Source organism: Thalassophryne amazonica, chromosome 18, assembly GCF_902500255.1.
Source record: "Thalassophryne amazonica chromosome 18, fThaAma1.1, whole genome shotgun sequence".
In the NCBI taxonomy this organism is placed as follows: domain Eukaryota; kingdom Metazoa; phylum Chordata; class Actinopteri; order Batrachoidiformes; family Batrachoididae; genus Thalassophryne; species Thalassophryne amazonica.
In genome coordinates, this window is record NC_047120.1 from 35414699 (window position 1) to 35433586 (window position 18888).

The following is an 18888-nucleotide window of genomic DNA, read 5'->3' on the forward strand; positions in this document are numbered from 1 at the left end:
ATCCCAGCAGTCATAGGGTGTGAGGCAGGATGTACCTTTAGTCTGTCGCAGGGCCACATGTAGACAGACATACACATTCACACCCGCACGCACACCCACTGTCACAATTTAAAGTTTCCATCCACCTAACACACATGTTTTTGGGTGTAGGAGGAAGCCAGAGCACCAAGAGGGAAACCATCAGAACCACCCAAACACGGAGAGAACATGCAAACTCCACACAGAACGGCTCCAGGTGGGAATCGAACCCAGGAGCTTGTTACTGTGAGGCAACAGTGCTAACCACTAAGCCATTGTGCAGATCTTTGACAAGGAGCTAATCAATTTTTAATTGTGCTAGAATAACAAAGCACATAGAATAATGGGGAAAAAATGTAGTTTGTTGTGTGGGTGGTCTGAGCATACATGAGAGATCCCAGCTTGTCAGTGCTTCAAAAACTGGTAACACGATATGACTGGATCCTTCACAAAATTGTGGTGGTGACAGTGGTGGGCACAGTTCCACTAATCATTGAAGCTTCTTCTTCTTTGTCTTTTGGCTGTTCCCGTTAGGGGTCGCCACAGCAGATCAATCATTTCCATCTCACCCTGTCCTCTGTATCTTCCTCTGTCACACCAACCACCTCTCTCAGCACATCCATGAACCTCCTCTTTGGTCTCCCTCTTCTCCTCCTGCCTGGTGGCTCCATCCTCAGCATCCTTCTCCCTATATACCCTGGGTCCCTCCTCTGCACATGTCCAAACCATCTCAATCTCGCCTCTCTGACTTTGTCTGCAAATCGTCCCACCTGAGCTGTCCCTCTGATATGTTCATTCCTAATCTTGTCCATTCTTGTCACTCCCAAAGAGAATCTCAACATCTTCAGCTCTGCCACCTCCAGCTCTGCCTCCTGTCTTTTTGTTAGTGCCACTGTCTCTAAACCATACAACATAGCTGGTCTCACTACTGTTTTGTAAATTTCCCCTTCACTCTTGCTGATATTCTTCGGTCACAAATCACTCCTGCCACCTTTCTCCACCCACTCCACCCTGCCTGCACTCTCTTCTTCACCTCTCTACCACACTCTCCATTACTTTGAACAGTTGACAGTTTTCATTAATGAACTCGCTTTACAGATAACTTTGAAAACCATCACTGAACTAACTGGATAACTTTTAGATCGGTAACTTGTTTTTGTAGGTGAAGTGAATAAATGTGACAGTTAAAAGCCTTTAAGTCTGATATCAAAAATTTTAGTGTTTACCACTTAAATGTTTTGGAGCAGATACATTTATTCTCTGTAAACAGAAAAGAGCTGGTTTCAGGAGAAACTGGTCTATCCACTGCACTCAAAGAAAAGCTGGTCACAAAGGTAATTACTCTTGACACCATACTAATTCACTAGCAGTATCGCCCACGTCATCCAGAGGCATACAGTTTTAACTTATGGTTAAAATTTTAACCAAACTAATTTCAGACATGTTATTTAAAATAACATAATTTCTGAAGTTTTATAAAATGAAAACATCAGCTATATGTTTTAGTTTTAAAGTATTACACTAATTGTGAAGGTTTTAGTGTGGACATGCTGTGTACAGGTGCATCATGGGTAATCTCAGTACATCCACGACAGGAGAAATGCAATTTGAGATGCTCTGATCAGGCTCCACACAGACAACAGCATTAAACTCTTTGTATATTGTGCCTAAAACTCTTGTGAATATATTTTATTGTTATTGTTGTTATTATGTTTGTTTTATGTAAAAATGCCAGAAGAAGCTCAGGTTGTTTCTCCATTATTTTCAATTGGAATCACTGTGAGTTGCAATCGATTCCTGTTTCCTATAACGTCCTGCTTATTCTCCTACAACACTGTTTGTCATCCTTGTTCCACAGTAATATATATATGATATCTGAAATCCGGTTTGCGTTATTAAATTCCACACAGATTAAACGTAGCACAGGATTATTTGGAATATTTGTTTTGGCAAGTTTTCACTGTCTCTACAGTATTGAGATATCCCATAATCCTTTGCGCTCCTGAGAGTTGTTGCAGCCTCTTGCAGCAGCTAAAGAAATAAAAATGTACATTTTGGTTGTATAATGTTCATTTACAATTGTCATCGTGGATTCTGTTGTTTAAACCGCAGCAACTCAATGGCGGATTGGAGGAATGGAGTTGAGCTTCACTGCTTCTCTCAACTGCTTTACTGCTACAAGATATGTAGTAAACAGGAGCTTCCAGCAGTGGGCAGTAGTGATGGCAATTTCGAGGCCTCATGAACCAATGAGCCACTTCAACACAACTGGCTGAAAATCGACACACTGCTTCGAGCCATTTGATACAGTTTGAAGGGTGACATCTGCTGGATTGTTTTGAGAATTACCCTGAGCAAGTGCTGTGACAAATGTTTGCAGTAATTCATGACTGATGTGGTTTGTCCTTGAAAAATACTAATAAAAAAATGTCATCTTCATTATTGTGTCTTTCTTAATGTAATAAACAGTCCCTACAGATGCACACATACTGGTTATGAAAGCCTTTATTGTAGACTATACGTAGATTCATCAGTCCTCAAACAATATTTGGATGGAATGTGACGGGAAAAGTGAGAAAGGCATGTGCTTCTGCAACTTGTGCTTATGATACTGTAATTTGTACATTAGAATAGAGGGGATAGGAGATGGTGATTGTGCAACTATCAACAATTTTTATTAAAAAAAGAATCATTTCAACAGTGCTGGGCTTTAATCGGCTCCTCTTCTGCCTCACCACCCCTCCAGCTTTGGAGAAGACCCGCTCACCAAAATCACAGCTCTTCAGTCACTCAGCTCAGTCTCTGATCTACCTATGAATATATAGTCTAACCTATAACCTGTGTTGATGTACTGTGTGGATAAATGTTGTATATGAATGGATGCCTGTTGTGTGTGGTGTGTGTCTGTCTATGTTAGGTCCTATGTGTATGTAGCTAACTATACTAAATGAACTCTAAACTAGACCTAAATATAAACTAATGCTGTCCCTGTCACGTAGTAATTGGCAATAACACTGTCGCTAGCAGTCTCCTCCTCTCACAAACCCACAGTTTGTGCCGCGATTCAGATCTCATTTAAATACTTGGCGGGTCGTATTGACACGCCCAGATTATTCGACTTTCCCGCGAAGCTCGACACGTGGTGTGACGTAACAAGGCCTCGCTCGCAGTGGTCACGTGATGGGGGCGTGCTCGAAATGCTGCTCACCGACACTTCTGGTTCACAAAGCTCGATGCTGTGTCGAGCAGCCTGACTCGAGCTTAACATCACTAGTGGGCAGGGTACAGGGTCTGTGATTGCCAGAAGCGATCATGGTGTTAAAACTCAAAATCAGCTTGTTAGTAGCTGCAAGTTTACTGGAGACAATACTGAAAGCTATCGATTAGCTGTAGCTTCCGGTAATTCTTTGGGTGGTTTATTGGCAGTGGTGGGCACAGATAACCAAAAAATTAACTTCGATAACAGATAATCAGATAACTGAAAAGTTATCTTCGATAGAGATAAAACAATAAACCACCCAAAAATTTATCGGAAGTTACAGATAACCGATAACAGATAAATTCTAATATCTCTGGCACATTTACAACTACTAGGAAAACAAATTTAATAGCTTCTAATAATATTAAAAATAACAGACCCAAACAAAAAGACCATACTTTTTTCTTTCAACAGTCTGCCCCTCCTGGAAGCTCTACAGCACTCCGAGCACAGACAGAGGCAGCCCGAGACCCAAACAACAAGACCACACTTTTTTTCTTTCAACATTCGGCCCCTGCTGGAAGCTCTTATTTATTATAGCCCTCCCAGCACAGAGGCATTCTGAGAACAGCCGTAAAGCCAGCCCTGTATCAATTCCAAAGGTCCGGTCATGCGGAGGTCTTGAAAAATAAAGTATACTGACTTATGGTTTTGATTTATAAATAACATTAATACCGATAGAATAACTCCATTAATGTCAATTCTGTCATTTGTACAAAGTTAAAATATAACATATATCTTTTAATGTTGAATAATGCACTAATTCTGGGGTTTTGTAACAAAGAGACAGATCGCAAAGGATTCTGGGTAAAGGTGCCTGCTAAACACTGATTGGTTCAGTCATTCATTATGTAAACCAACACGTTAATGTGACGTCTGTTGTGTGTTGGTGTTTAAATGTGCTTTTGTAAAATATTTCATTTTTTTATTTGTAAAAACAGGCATTTTTACGGAGCTCTGGAAGTGTCATCGCAAATTTTTTTGCATGTTTTTTTTTGCATTCTTTTTTTTCATTTTTTTGCATTCTCTCTTTACAACATTCATTTGATGTTGTAAAACATACTTTACACTGTGCAAGATGATTTTTCATGCAGGAATTTGTTGGACCAAGTTTCCAAGTTAATCGTGCGTCCTGCATCGTGTAGTGTTCATGGAGTATCAAGCTGCGGTCAACATCTGACGACCACCTCCTGATCGCTGATCGTATGGTCGAATGAGAATCAAACCTGTTTGATATATTATTGTGGTCGGCCGTCGTGAGGTTATCCTGCTGCTGAAAGCTACAAGCAGCATCCAACCGTTCGCACTGTACCTGTGAAAACACTGCAGAGCTGTCTTGTAATAATGTTATTATTATTATTATTATTATTATTATTATGCAGTTGTTTTGTTTTTAAACTTCATTTGTAAAAACAAAAAAGCCATTTGCAAAGCAAAAATTTGATTTGACAATCATCTTTCTTTCTTTCTTTCTTTAATATTTATTTCATTAATTTAAAAGAAAAAAACTGAAAAAACAGAAATAAAGCATCACAATCACCAGAATGAAAAGGAGCAGAGAGAAGAACAAGTCTTATATCTGACATAACCGGGGTCAAAATAAATAGAGCACTGCCATCTACTGGTCCCCAGACACTGCCATGAACACTACTAGCCAGTAGATGCTAGATGGCAGTAGAGGCTTTCAAAACAAATTATAGATAATCCCTGTCTGTTCACATTTAAATTGCGTGGAATTTAACAAACACAATTAAAAAAATCGTCTATAAACGCAGAGAATATATTCAAGAGAGTTTTAGGCACTTGAGTTTAATGCTGTTGTCCGTGGAGCCTGAACAGAGTGTCTGAAATGCATTTGTCTTGTCGTGATGTACTGAGATTACATCATCCTACCCATAATGCACTGCGGGGCAGAGCATGTGCTCACAAAACCTTAAAAATTAACACATTACTTTAAAACTAAAACATATATCTGATATTTAACCCATATTATTTGCACAGACAAATATTTGTCTGTACATTTGTGGACATGCCATCAGTCAGTTAACATTTTTAATGTGGACACGCCATCAGTCAGTTAGCATGCTTAATGTCGACGCGCAGCCAGTTAACATGCTTAATGTCAACATGCCATCAGTCAGATAGCATGTATAGTGTGGACGTGGAGCCACTCAGTTAGCATGCTTCATGTAGATGTTGCATCCACATGAGGCATGCTAACTTACTAATGGCACGTCTACATACAAAAATCCAACCTGTCTCCTCTGCATGTTTTCCATCTGATTAGTTTACATCCAAGTTCCCATAAATCCAGGTCTCCTGTTTTCTGTCGGGTGTTTTACAGTTTGAGCCATTCAAGTTCACTGAACCTGTCATTCCAGAGCATGAACTCCTCTGTCAGAGCCGAAATTTCCTTGGGTCTGTCAAACTAAATCTGCCTTTGCCATTCAGCCACAGCTATAAAATCTGTCTGTACCTTAAAATACCATCCAGATGTAGTCACATTTGTCTGCTTACAGCCTGCTGGGCTAGTTGACATTTATAGAATGCAGGTCAAATCACACTACAAAACTGCTCTTGGTCCTAGATGGTAACAACCCCACGCACACAAGTGGTCCACTCCCACCATTCAAAAGTAACCATCCATCTGCAACAGCCATGTGAAACGTAGGCATTCCCTTGGCCACAGCCAGCCGCCGGGACCTCAAAACTCAAGCAACGTCTTTCTGGATCATGCCCACAAAATCTCGCCATATCCAAAATGTTGTCGCTGATGTTCCTTCACAATGCAAGTGAAGTAACCATTCATTTGACACAAAGTCATTCCAGCAGGTCTCAAGGATCCTCCGACTAGACGTCGCACCAGACATCCAGTCAGTGCCTTCGGTCAATGGTTAGTGCCCAAGGCTGACAGCCATACAGTGGAATGCACACTGTAAAAAAAGGGTATGTCAATAATTCATAGAAAGTTGTTTCTTAAATTTACTTCCACATAAACATATTGAATTATGAAATTTCAACTGAATTTTGTGATTAAATTTCAACTGAATTTCATGTGTCATTGTGAAAATTTAAGTGTGTAAATTTAACTTAACAGTGTGTGTGTGAATCACATTAACTGGATCTACAAACACCTTATTCACTCATTTTCTCACATAGACTGCAGGGCCATATATAGGAATGTGAAAGGGGGGGTTCAAATCCTTGAGTTGGGGGTCCAGTGGGCCGCAGGGCCCCTGGTGGGGTCGAGGGGCAATGCCCTTGTGGGGGGCTCAAGGGGGCAAAGCCCCCCGAAGCAGAAGCTTTTTGAGGATTTCGAGGGGTAAAAAGCTACATAAATTTCATTTGAAACCCAAAATGTATCATTTTAGGAAACACATTTTTATATACAAATACTCCTTGCTTGGAATTGGATCAGTTGCCATAAGAACCACCCAGGAAGAACCAAGATAACATTAATGCAAACTTTATACCTGCCTGTCGGTTGCGTGAAAAAACTCTTGCATGCACACAAAGGTTCAAGCTTGGCTGATGCAGGCGCACATGATTCAAATCCATATAGTTCTTTGCAAAAAATAAAAAGGTCGGATAGTTTTCTAACAGACCTCGTATTTAGCGGTATTAATATTCGCGTTTACATTATGAATATGTATGTATATGTACGTTATGTATTAAAATAGCGGTATTTAATTTGGCGACCTTGTTTAACTCGCGAAATTCGCATAATAAATCCCACGCGAATATTTGCACTTTTACAGTATTTGCAACAGGAAGGAGAAGCTCCCTTTATTTCTCAGCTTATACATACAAACATGTTTTTACAAACCAGACAAGTGTAATTGTGTGTCTACATGGGTATTTACAAGCCTACTAATCTGTTTGATATCAGAGGAGGATAGGGTCCAGGGAGCAAAAATTCTCAACCCCCATGGGAAAAGTTTATCTAGCAGTTTCCCCCTTTCATCACTTAAGGGATTACTCTGGCAGAGGAAATTGAAACTTGAGGGTGTGTGATAATAGCTGTGTAACAGTTAGTGCTTGTTGCTTATTATCAATGAAAAGAAAATACATAACGATGATATCCAGATCAGAAAAAAATCAGCAGAAAAAAATCGGGGGGGGGGGGGTTCGGTTGAACCCCCTGAACCCCCTCTATATACGGGCATGGACTGTATATGTTTAAGGGAGCATTTGAGTTAAAGCCTTTAAGAAGAATCACCTTGATAATTTTTACAGTGCAGGGGGGTAAAAATTTAAAACATACCTAACTAAATAAATAAATCCAGGCTTGGGACCTTTGAGACACATCATGGTTAAAACCCACTTAAAAACTGGCAATAAGTAAATAAATAAATAAAAATAAAGCCCTGGCGAAAAACAGGTTTATACCATTTTTGTCTGTGAAAACATGTCTAAAACAGGAAAACATATATTTGAAATTTGTCTAAAAATGAAAACATCACATAAGAATGATTAAATATTATAACAAAATTCTGTGACAAGCATGATAGTGCACATCATAGTTCAATCCACAAGTATGGGATATATGGAACGTCTGTACTGCCCAGTATGTGGCAAAAACAGAAGTGACAAAATATAATTGTGGCAAAGTTTATTTAATTGAGCAAAAGTCTCACACCTGCTTCAAAAAAGGTAGCAAAAACCTTAAGTCCAATCTGCATCTCACTTTCTAATATGAGAGTGATTGAGGCAAGTTTCATTAGATATCATGTAAAATATACATTAAATGGGGTTTTCAGTGTTACATTTAAATGACCACAAAATCTGTAATCCGGATCAGATCCACCTCAAACTTTGTGAGTGGATAAAGGATACCATCCTACATAATGCTTTCAAATATAAATGAAATATGATCCTTTTTTTTGCCAGAGTTCTGAATTTTTGAAAATTCATTCAATGTTAAAGATAGGGATTTTTCCTGACTTTGAACTTTAACTTATAACCTTGAAAATTGAATCAGTTCTTGCCTGTGAGGATATGAATCTTCTGTTAAAAAATCATGATGGTACATAGCATAAGGGTGCACTTGGGTGATCCTCCGATACCTCTGCCCAACTTCGTTGGCGGAATTGTTAACAATTTGTGATTAATATTGTGGCAAACTGCCTCCTCCCCATAACCCAAATTCTCAATACGTTGCCATGGACCTAATGTTTTTATTTAAGTTATTTAAGTTTTTGCCACATTATAAATTATATACAATTATCAAACAACAGGTACAAAAGGTAGTACATTGAATAAGGGGTTTATAGTGAGTACATGACACTTCAATGATTTCTAACCAGGCCTTTATATTTTTTGGCCAGTTGTAGACATGCTAAACTGCCTAAAAGTGGTTTTAGACAGGTTTTTACTGGCGTCCTGTCAAAAACAGGTTTTAGACGGTCTAAAGCCAAACCCTGAATAAATCTTAAAGAAAATTTATATTACAAGATTTTAAAAAAGGGACAGAAATAAAATGTCAAAGTTTTGACTTTAACTCACTAGGTTTTAAGTTAGAATTTTGGCTTTCTAAATCATAACTGATCTATAAATTTTAAAATTTGTACTTTGTAAGTCACAAAAATTAGGCAAAAGTTGACATTTCAACTACGAGGTACTAACATTCAATTTCGATGTTCTAAGTCATAAATATGATTGAAAGTTGAATTTTTATTACTCATAATTATGAGTTAAGAAAAACTTTTGAATTTCTTAATCATAATGAAAAAAAAAAAAAACTTGCATAATTGCCTAATCCAGACCTAATTGATTTATCTCCTGGTGGAAACAAACTTCTGTACACAGTGTTCTTCCTCTAATTGTGTTAAGTATTGAATTCTTGTTAGGTCAAAACGCAGTCCAGCATGTCATTGAACTATTCTGTATTAATTAAACAACAATCATCAGAAGATGACATATCCCCCCGGTCCTCACAAATCAGTAATGCAGTGTCGGGGAATCACCCAAGTACATCCTTATGCTAAATATGGATGAAATTGGTCAAGTGATTCTTGAGGTATTGTGCTAACAAGGGTGCCAGTGACAATATCTTGAATATCTCACTGTGACCTTGAAATTGTCACCAAGGTCACCATAATCGACGGGTATCGGGGGATCACACAAGTACACCCTCATGCTCAATATGAATGAAATTGGTCAAGTGGATTTTGAGATACGACTGTTTTATTCAGATTTGACAGATTCTATATGCAGTCATGTGACCCACCAGTGATTGTTGTACCATATTATTTCAGTAATAAACTCCACTTTTATTTATTTATTTATTTATTATTTAGGAGCTAAGCGGCCATTGAGAGATGCACTTGTAACATGGTGTACTTGGTTTGATTCCCTGTCAAGATGAATATGAAGAAGGTCCCTTGGGTAAAGTCTAAAAGTTGCTCCCAGTATGCAGTTGAACACCTCAGTGTGTGTGTGCATATGAGGCATCACTGTAAAGTGAATTGAGACTCTGCATCAGATGGAAAAGCGCTGCAGACATGCAGTCCATTTACCGTTCGTCACTTCTTGTTAGCATATAAGCTGGATCAATGAAAATGTAGAGCAGGAAGAAGAGCAGTCAGAGGAACGTGTGGAACACTCTGGTCTTCAGACTCTTGGTCCAAGGGACATTCCGCTTACAGAACTTGATCACTTTGAACAGGCTTGAACACCTTCCCAAAGTGGAGAACGGGAACAAACGGGTGGTACGTTGGTTCCCGTGAAGGTTCCAGAAGGAGGAGGAGCAGCGCTGGAAGACCTCGATATTCACGGTGTATTGACCAGGTGCCAACTGACAGATTCGCACCAGCGTCACGGATGAAACAAAACCACAGGTGTGAGGAGACACGCCGTGAAACGCGGACTCCCGTGGCCTGAAGGACACGCCCCTCTCCCACACAATCCCCGCCTCCTCGGCCACTCCCATGCCACTGAGGTTACACAGGGCATGTAGACACGCCTCCTCCAATGCATCCTCGTCAGGAAAACGCCACAAGATACCAACAAGATGAGGGATTGCACCTCGACGGAGTAGGAGCTCCTGCTGCTTTGCTGAAGGAAGCGAAGACAAAAGAAGAATAATTTGTGTAGCAGTTTTTTGTTTGTTTGGTTGCATTTTCATACCTTGATGACATGAGAATTTTTTTGTTTGGCCACAGAGCGAAGCAAATGTTTTAGGTGTGTTTTCTAATCTCCACTGGGAGATGTTGGCGCTTTCTTTGACAAACTCGATACACAAAAGTCCATATTAATAATTAAGTAGTTGTGTTTTTATTTTGTTGATGTGACAATTTACCTAATATACTGTGATAACGTAGCCACCGACAGGACTTTTTTGCACACGTGCACACAGTGTTCTTAACTGTCTATAATTCTATTTAATTCTGTAAAGTAAGTCCCTTCGGCTTCTCCCTTGTCGCCTTGTTGACCTCTTCTCGGGGTCGCCACAGCAAATCCAAGGTGGATCTGCATGTTGATTTGGCACAGGTTTTACACCGGATGCCCTTCCTGACGCAACTCCACATTACATGGAGAAATGTGGCAGGGGTGGGATTTGAACCCAGAACCTTCCGAACTGAAACCAAGCGCATTAACCACTTGGCTTTCTATTATAATTCTATAAGACAAAATTAATACAGTATGTGGCTTGCACTTCTCATACAATATTACCTGCTATTGTAATAATTATAACAATTGTAACAATTATTCTTCATCAGATCACTTTCATAATGATTATTACAATAATGATTAAATTTCCAGTCCAATTTAGCCAATAGATTAGATTAGATAAAACTTTATTAATCTCTTGGGAAGACTCCCTCAGGGAAATTAAGGTTCCAGCAGCACTGTATAGCAGCACATAAAATATTGCAAATATAAATACACAAATATAAATACCAGACATACTGCTCACTACTGGTTTAGTGTCTACTACTGTTCCTCTCCTTCCCGTCTCCTGTCTTCCTGTTACTACTCCTCCCCTTAAGTGAGGAGTTGTACAGTCTGATGGCCTGAAGGACAAAGGAGTTTTTCAGTCTGTTGGTCCTGCAGTTGGCGAGGAGCAGTCTGTGGCTCAACAGGCTCCTCTGGTTGCTAATGACGGTGTGCAGAGGGTGACTGGCATCGTTCATACTGTCCAGCAGTTTGTCCAGTGTTCTCTGATGTAGTGTTTGAAAGAGACCAGCAGAGGGTACTCAACCCTCAGACATAAAAGAGGCAAGTTGGCTGCACTGAAGTGCAGTCATTGGCAATGAGCAGGTGGATTATGTTACATAGCTGTAATAAAGTTTGGTGTGTTGTTCATTTTCTGAGCGACCCACACTTTTGCACTTTTCTAAACACAACATCTGCCACCATCATCAATAGTCCATGAGCCAGTCATGAATTTTGACGTAATCAGTACCACTTAAGGGGTACTGTGGCCTACACACAAATGTATGATAGCCATCCCAGGGTGGTAGCTGTAGCCAGGTAGGGGTCAATGAAGAATTACACAGAGGTCAAACTTTAAAAATGCTCCAATCATGTTGAAGACTATATCACATTATTTGTCTGATCATACCAGTTCCAAAAAAGCATAGTTTGGACTATCTGTGATGGAATGTTCTGGAGTTATGGGGTAAACTTGCTCACAGGGGGTCGTTTTGACCGTTGGGGTTTTTACGTAATTATTGTATGGCCTTGCCTTACAATATAAAGCACCTTGGGGCAACTGTTTGTTGTGATTTGGCGCTATATAAATAAAATTGAATTGAATTGAATTAAAAACAGCAAAAAATGGTGACAAAGGTCAATTTCAGTTTGTACAGGGGTCAAAAGTTAAAGTTGCTCCAATTTCAGCAAAAAAAATGATGCAAATTATTGACTGCGATAAAAGGATCTATAAATGGAGTAGTTTTGAGTGTGGTGAATGCTTTGTCTCCAAAGTAAAGGTCAAACAAGGTCAACATCCATTCTATTCAATTCTATGACATTCTATGACACATTCTATCCAATTCTATGACATGTGACATATGTTACCCTGTAACATGATAACTAAGCATGACAGATGGTGCAAACTATTCCTTTTAGAACCCCATTAACCCAACAATAATTTGCATCATTTTTTTATTGAAATTGGAGCAACTTTAATATTTGACCCCTGTACAACCTGAAATTGACCTTTGTCACCATTTTTGCTGTTTTGACCCCATAACTCCAGAACATTCCATCACAGATAGTCCAAACTATACCTTTTTGGAATCATTATGATCAGACAAGTAATGTGATATAGTTTTCAGCATGATTGGAGCATTTTTAAAGTTTGACCTCTGGGTAATTATTGATCCCTACCTGGCTACAGCTACCACCCTGGGATGGCTATCATACATTTTGGTGTAGGCCATGATACACTGAGGCTGGATTCTAAGTGTCATTTATTTCCCCTTAAGTGGTACCGAAAACCTGCTGTGATCCATGGACTACAGAGAGTCCAGCTTCATGCCAACCACAGAGCCAGCACGCCTGATCAGGTGTGTCCTTCTTGGATGTGCTGCCGCCAGCACCTGTAACCTAATGGCTATGAAGGCAGCTAAAGACTAAAGCAGGGTGCTCAGACCCCAATCATCTTGGATTTCCCAGGCTTTGAACCAGACTAAGGATCTGTTGAGGATCGTGTGGTTTTCAGTGTGCTATGACATTCCCACAAACAAATCCAAGCACAGGTTTCTGGACCCCTGGAAGTATCGATCAAGAGACAATCTTCATTGCCACTGAGGGACTGCCACCGCGATGAATAATAGTGCGCCCCCTATGGTGGTTCGGAGGTGAATATATGCGATAGGGAGAACTGCAGGGTCCTCGTGGCCACTGAAGGTTACTGTTTCTTGTTAAACAGAGGTGCAAAGAAAGATTGTGATTTTGTTTTATTTATTCATTTATTTTTGCAAATCTGATCTGGTTATTTTGGCAAATATTGGGCTAATGCCAATCTGAAAAAAATTGGATTGGTGAAGCCCTATTAAATACGCTGATGTCCATATGTTAATGACCTTCACTGTGTTTGTGACTTCACATTAATGTGATAACGCCATTATCAGACCCTGTATGAAGGTGGTCACATCCCTTACAGCTGTCGTAGGACATGCGAGAGATGGCCCGTGTACAGTGAAGGAGCAGTTCTTGGTCTGTACCGGTCAGCACCAACAGCAGTGCAGTAACCAAGCCGGCGTCGCCGAAGCCTTTATGGACCACAGCTGAGCAAATAAACAATAAAAACAAAGCAGAAAGCATCAAAGCTCCAGCATCCAAACAGATGATCATAAACTACCTACAATTCCTAAATTATAATTTTGTCTATGTTCTCGATGTGTGAATAACTCACATTCCTTGGCAAGTTCGGCCACGAGTTTAGCAGTCAGCAGGGTGAGAGGCCCTCGGCTCCTCAGATACAGAGCCAGGATTGGCAGGATCCCGCTGATTACGACCTGCTCAGCAGCGCCTTTCTCTGGATATAAGTGGAATTGCACACGTGTATAACAAATACCAGAAGGGCACTCAGCAGAGCATTTAACAGGGTTCTTGCCAGCGCAGTTGAGCATAGGAGGCCCCTATGCTGTGATTTGGGCCCACATGTCTTCCAAACATTTCTTGGCTGAATGTGATTTAACCAGCATGGGGGTGGGGGGGGGGGGTGTTCTGTTTTTTGTTTTGTTTTTTTTCCTCTTTCTTTTTAACATCCAGTTAGCAACACAAGGTGGCCCTCAAAATTTAGGAAATAGTGTTTCAAAGGGTTATAAATTTAGAAATTTTCTCAGGGGGGTGCTCCTGGACCCTCCTACAATACTTGCGCCTGCAATGCTTGTCATGCGGCTATGCCCCGCTACGTTCCCCCTTATGCTGTGAGAACCCTGATATAATTATGGCAAGTCCAACAGTTTATTTGTCCACAGCCCAGTCAAAGCCCAAGTGGCAGCGCCGTTTCACTGAATTATGGATAGCATAGAATAATCAACTGGAAAATGTAAATAAGATTATCCTGGATTCACATCTGGCTAATCATTGAATCAACTTTTCTTTGATCCAAGAAAATCCATTAGATTTCAATGAAACTTGTTTGTCTTCTTACAATATTTTACTAATAAAAGATATAAAGAAACACAGCTGGACAAAGCAACAGCTGTGGAAAACATTACCAACGATATTACCCCCAAAATATATATCCACCCTTCAATATCTAAACCTATAAACAACCTAATTCCACTGGATCTGCACTGCTGTCCACATCTGCACCACACTATGTTTTGGCTTTGAAATTCCATGTATTGTTTCATGGACATTTTAAGAAAATACCAAAAACAAAAACTGATCTCACACTATCAGCAAACCGAACTATGGTTCAAGTCAACGCTATCTCTCGCCATTTTGTGATGGCATCATGAAAAGTGCATTAATCTATTAGTTTGTGATACCATCACGCAAAGCGCTACATTTTGTCATGGGAGCACTAATTAATTTTGTGATGGAAGCACGAAATGGGGCTGATGTGGTCTGGTGGAGGGGGTGTTATTGTTAGGGGAAGGGAGAGGGTTAGGGTTAGGCAACGGGGTAAATATAGTATAGTAGTTTTTGTTAGCTTTCTGTTTTGTTAATTTTCTGTACAACTTCCTTTGCAAATTCTTGAACCTTTTTTCTAAATTTTTACAAAGACTTTGAATTGATTTTCCACAAGTTTTAGAAACCACTGGAGCATTTGTGACAACAAACACCAAAACCTTCATCCTGGGTTGGTTGGTGAATTAAACTCCTATGGAACTGCTGAACCATTAGATTTTGTCCTGCTGGGAAACCAACCTAGCAGTCCGCATGTCTGTAGTCATCTGGGAGAACCCGTGGGTTTAACCTGACACAGGACAATCAAAGGAGGCCAGCAAACACCCGATCAGGAAATTGGACCGGACCGAACCTCTTCACTCCACCTAACTTATCAAACTTAACATGCTGTTCCTACACTTCTAAGTAGGCGGTGCCCCTTTTGAGTTATTTAATTAAATTTCAGATTTAATTCAATTTATATCTGGTATAGGGAACAACAAAACACTGCAACACTTACCTCTTTCCTTAATATTGATCAGAACTGTGTTCAGGTGTGGTTTAAGTTCATCTTCAATCAGTTCCATGCCAAGGACTCTGATGGCACCAAGTGCATTGTTGAGATCATCTTTTGAAGCATTTAGGAAAATGCAGACAAAATAGTCAAAAGTAGAGCACAAAAACAGCTTATGTGACTTGGGTTACATGTTATTTTTCACCAGTTACATAAAGAAACAGTAAGAGAAAATTACCTCAATTCAATTGAACAACACCAAATCGCAACCTAAGTCACCACGAGGCACAGAGTATATAGACATTATCCAACAAGGTCTGGATTTCAAAGCTCACTTGTGCCCCAATCTCCTTGAACATCTGGAGTAGCACTAGAAAGGGCATCCAAGCAAGTGCTAAATCCACCTGCAGATCCATACCAGATCCACTGTGGCAACCCCAAGCAAAAAACAGGACCAGCCAAAGGCAAACACTCAAGCCGTCAAAGTGACTATGGCTCTTGTTCCATTTTCAACCGTACATTATGCTACACTGATAGGGAATGCTGCTGTTATGTTCAGACAATATTGTTTGAAAGCAGGATTCGCTGGGCTATTTTGTTGTACCTGTTGCTAACTGAAAGTCTTGCTGCATTAACCTCGCCAACAGAAATGTTCAGAATTGCAGTGTGTTGGGATACAAGTTGGATGGCCTACAACAAGGCATGAGTTTAAACATGTCAAAGAAACACGTGCACCAGAAGAGGCGCCCCCTCTGTGAGTGCCCTCATGTGATTTGGTCCTTTCACTGTCAACAGATCATTTCATCTATCCGTAGGGTGGGTGCAGTCTGAAATGGTAGGTGTGGTAATCACACTATAGTGGACATGAAAGACCCAGTTTCATTAGAGCTAATGAAGTACACATGTACCTACTTAGGGATCATCTCCGTGCTACCAGACACCTCTAATGACATTTTTAGCTGATCAGTGGCAACAAAAAGCAATTTACTTTGCAGATTTTGGTTTAATCACAGCCTTACATTGTGCAGCTGTTTAGCCTGTTATTGTGTCAATTAAATACCGATTTGCGCTGAGTGAAAAGTTGAACACTGAAGCATCTCTGTAAAAATAGGGTCCAGGTGGAATGATTTGTCACTATACTTGGCGTATACTGAGAAGTATATTTGTAGGTATAATAAGAAATTATAAGGTATAAGTGTCTTCAGGTAACAGGCAGCAATACGGTAAAGCTGGACTGTATGGTCTAGGGGTTAGGGAAGTGTGTTTCTGATCAGAGGGTCCTTGGATCAAATCCTGATCAGACTGGAAAGTCACTAAAGTCCCTCAGCTATAGTAAACTTTCATAAACTAAAAAGTAGGCTACAAGTAAGTAGGTCACTTGCACTGTAAAAATAAAACTAGTGGTGTTCTTGATTTTTTATTTTTAGTGTTTTTTGTTTTCATTTACTAATTTGGGAGGTCCTGAGACTTATACTCCAATGCAATTTATATACTGAAAAATCATGTTTGTTAATAAGAACAAAAACTGTAATGACTATTTATATAGAAAATTCCAAGCAAATAAATCACTAAACAAAATAAACTGTAAAGTATGCTATAGAATGTACTTAGGAAGTAAAGTTGAGGCTTACTTAAGTTTACTGAATAAAAATAACGTTTTTTTTGTAAGGGGGAGATACAAAACAAATATGTAGTCCAACCAAGAGATCTCATGGACGGGACAGATGTAGTTTTTAGCACAGTGTAGTCAGTCAATGTTGTTTGCGACATCTACCGGTGTCGCCGACCGAACGGTCCCCCCTAAAATTTGGTCCTGCCCGCCTTCACTGCGCATGAGTCATTTCGGAGCATCAGCAGCGATTCACCGATTATCGCCTCGTTTCTGCTTAAAACTGCACTCCAGTCATCATCTATCTCAGTGACAAATATCTGAAGCTTTTGTACAACAATCATGTCCACATAAATTCAGCATTATTTCATAAGAAGAGACAAAGGAACCACGGCTAATGATGCATGCGCAGTGAAGGCAGGGTCAACCGATTGGCAGTAATTGATAAGGAGCCCTTCACTTGGATTTCACATGTAAAAAAAACAACAGCAAAATGTCCATAGACAACAGGGCAGTGCTGTGTGTATGAGTTAAACTGGACACAAAAAAGACAGTGCTTGAAAAAACTGTAAAAATTGGTTTTCTTTTCCTGTTGATGATCAGAGCAGCCATCTTGGATTGTGAACTTGAGGTATGTAGTGTTCAGACAAGTTGGAATTAAGATTTCAAAGAACATTCCCAATTGAAAATTCCTACTTGTAAAGGTGGAATTACAACCTTGGAAGGCAGTTGGAATGTGCCATTACATGTGGTTCAGGTTTCCAATAAATAATTTCCAAAGTCTCACAACTTTGTGTGCAGACAGAAAACCACAAGCCTGAAATGACGTCTGTTAACACCAGATGTAAATGAGAATTGCATGAATACTGAGTCACCTTTAGAAACTGTATTAAAATGGAAAATACAGAAGAATCCCAGCTAGGGATTACCGTTACACGTAAATGTTGCTACGCTGGTCCAACCTCTGTCAAGATGCTGTCACTCACCGTTCGGTGTGTACGGTTTCAGCCGACTGGATCTGTGTTCGTCCCCATGCCATCGTGTGTATATGTACGACATTGGTACACTCGGGTGTCCCATTCGAGCCGTCTTTTCGTCTGTCATCTGGTTGTCCAGTGAATTCTCAGGTGGAATGACTTCATGCGCCACTTTTCTTGCCTGCTTGGCTTCCAGTCTTTGGAGTTACTGCGTATGACTTTAATCATGCCATTTTTAAAAGTAAAAAAATCTTTTGTTGTCTGCCGAGACCGTTTTCCTTGTACTGCAGTTGGCCCGTCAGGGTTAATACAGAACAATCCCCAGTAAAGCTGTTCTCTCTTCCGTCCATGTGTGTGTGCGTGATAAGGAATAGCACTGGACGTGACTCTGCTGCCTGCTTTTCTACCAGTCTCAAAGCCCCCATAATGCTTTTCGCCTTCTAGAAATCCCCACAATGCTTTTCGCCTTCCTGAAAATCTGAGTCAATACAGCGGGGACAGATGGACATCTGTTATTGAAGGAATCATTCTTATTGAAGGTTCATTTATGCTCAAAACTAAGTACAGATTTGAATGTCTTTGTTTAGTGTTCATTGGCAACTTTTGTCTGTCAAATATGGGTCGTATTTGTGGACATTTCTGATAGCTTGTGGATACTGATGAAATGGAGCAGTACTGCTAGACAAAGTGGGGCAGTTTAGCCAAAGTCCAATATGACACAACCCAAGGCAAAGGGACACAAAGACCATCAATAACAGCGGAATATATTCATGAGGTTTATATGTGTAATCTTGTCTTGGCGTTGACTCTTTGGTGTTGAGGGTCCCTCAGTTGTCTTCCAGGGTCACTGGTATTTGTGTACATTTTCTGAAAGCTTATGGAAGATTTTCAACAATTGTGGAATATTTTGAGTATTTTTTGTTAAATATCATTGTGT

At 40.0% G+C, this 18888-nt stretch overlaps 1 protein-coding gene across 1 annotated transcript; it reads right to left on the minus strand.

Moving 5' to 3' along the window:
* Nucleotides 1-9728: 9728 nt before the first annotated feature.
* On the minus strand, nucleotides 9729-18514 carry si:dkey-21e13.3 (uncharacterized protein LOC100150043 homolog). The gene is made up of 5 exons (XM_034194721.1): nucleotides 17961-18514; nucleotides 15372-15479; nucleotides 13644-13766; nucleotides 13390-13515; nucleotides 9729-10333 (listed from the first exon to the last, which is right to left on the minus strand). Exons 1-5 carry the CDS (start codon nucleotides 18076-18078, stop codon nucleotides 9861-9863), a joined length of 948 nt encoding a protein of 315 aa, XP_034050612.1. The 5' UTR covers nucleotides 18079-18514; the 3' UTR covers nucleotides 9729-9860.
* Nucleotides 18515-18888: the final 374 nt, after the last annotated feature.

Excerpts from the sequence above, each read along its gene's own strand:
- si:dkey-21e13.3 (XM_034194721.1), bottom strand. The coding sequence starts at position 18,078 with ATGACAGACGAAAAGACGGCTCGAATGGGACACCCGAGTGTACCAATG. Across the intron at positions 15,480-17,960 it reads GAAACCGTACACACCGAACG|ATGATCTCAACAATGCACTT; the intron begins GTGAGTGACAGC and ends ATGCTTCAAAAG. Across the intron at positions 10,334-13,389 it reads TCGCATGTCCTACGACAGCT|CAAAGCAGCAGGAGCTCCTA; the intron begins GTAAGGGATGTG and ends CGCTTCCTTCAG.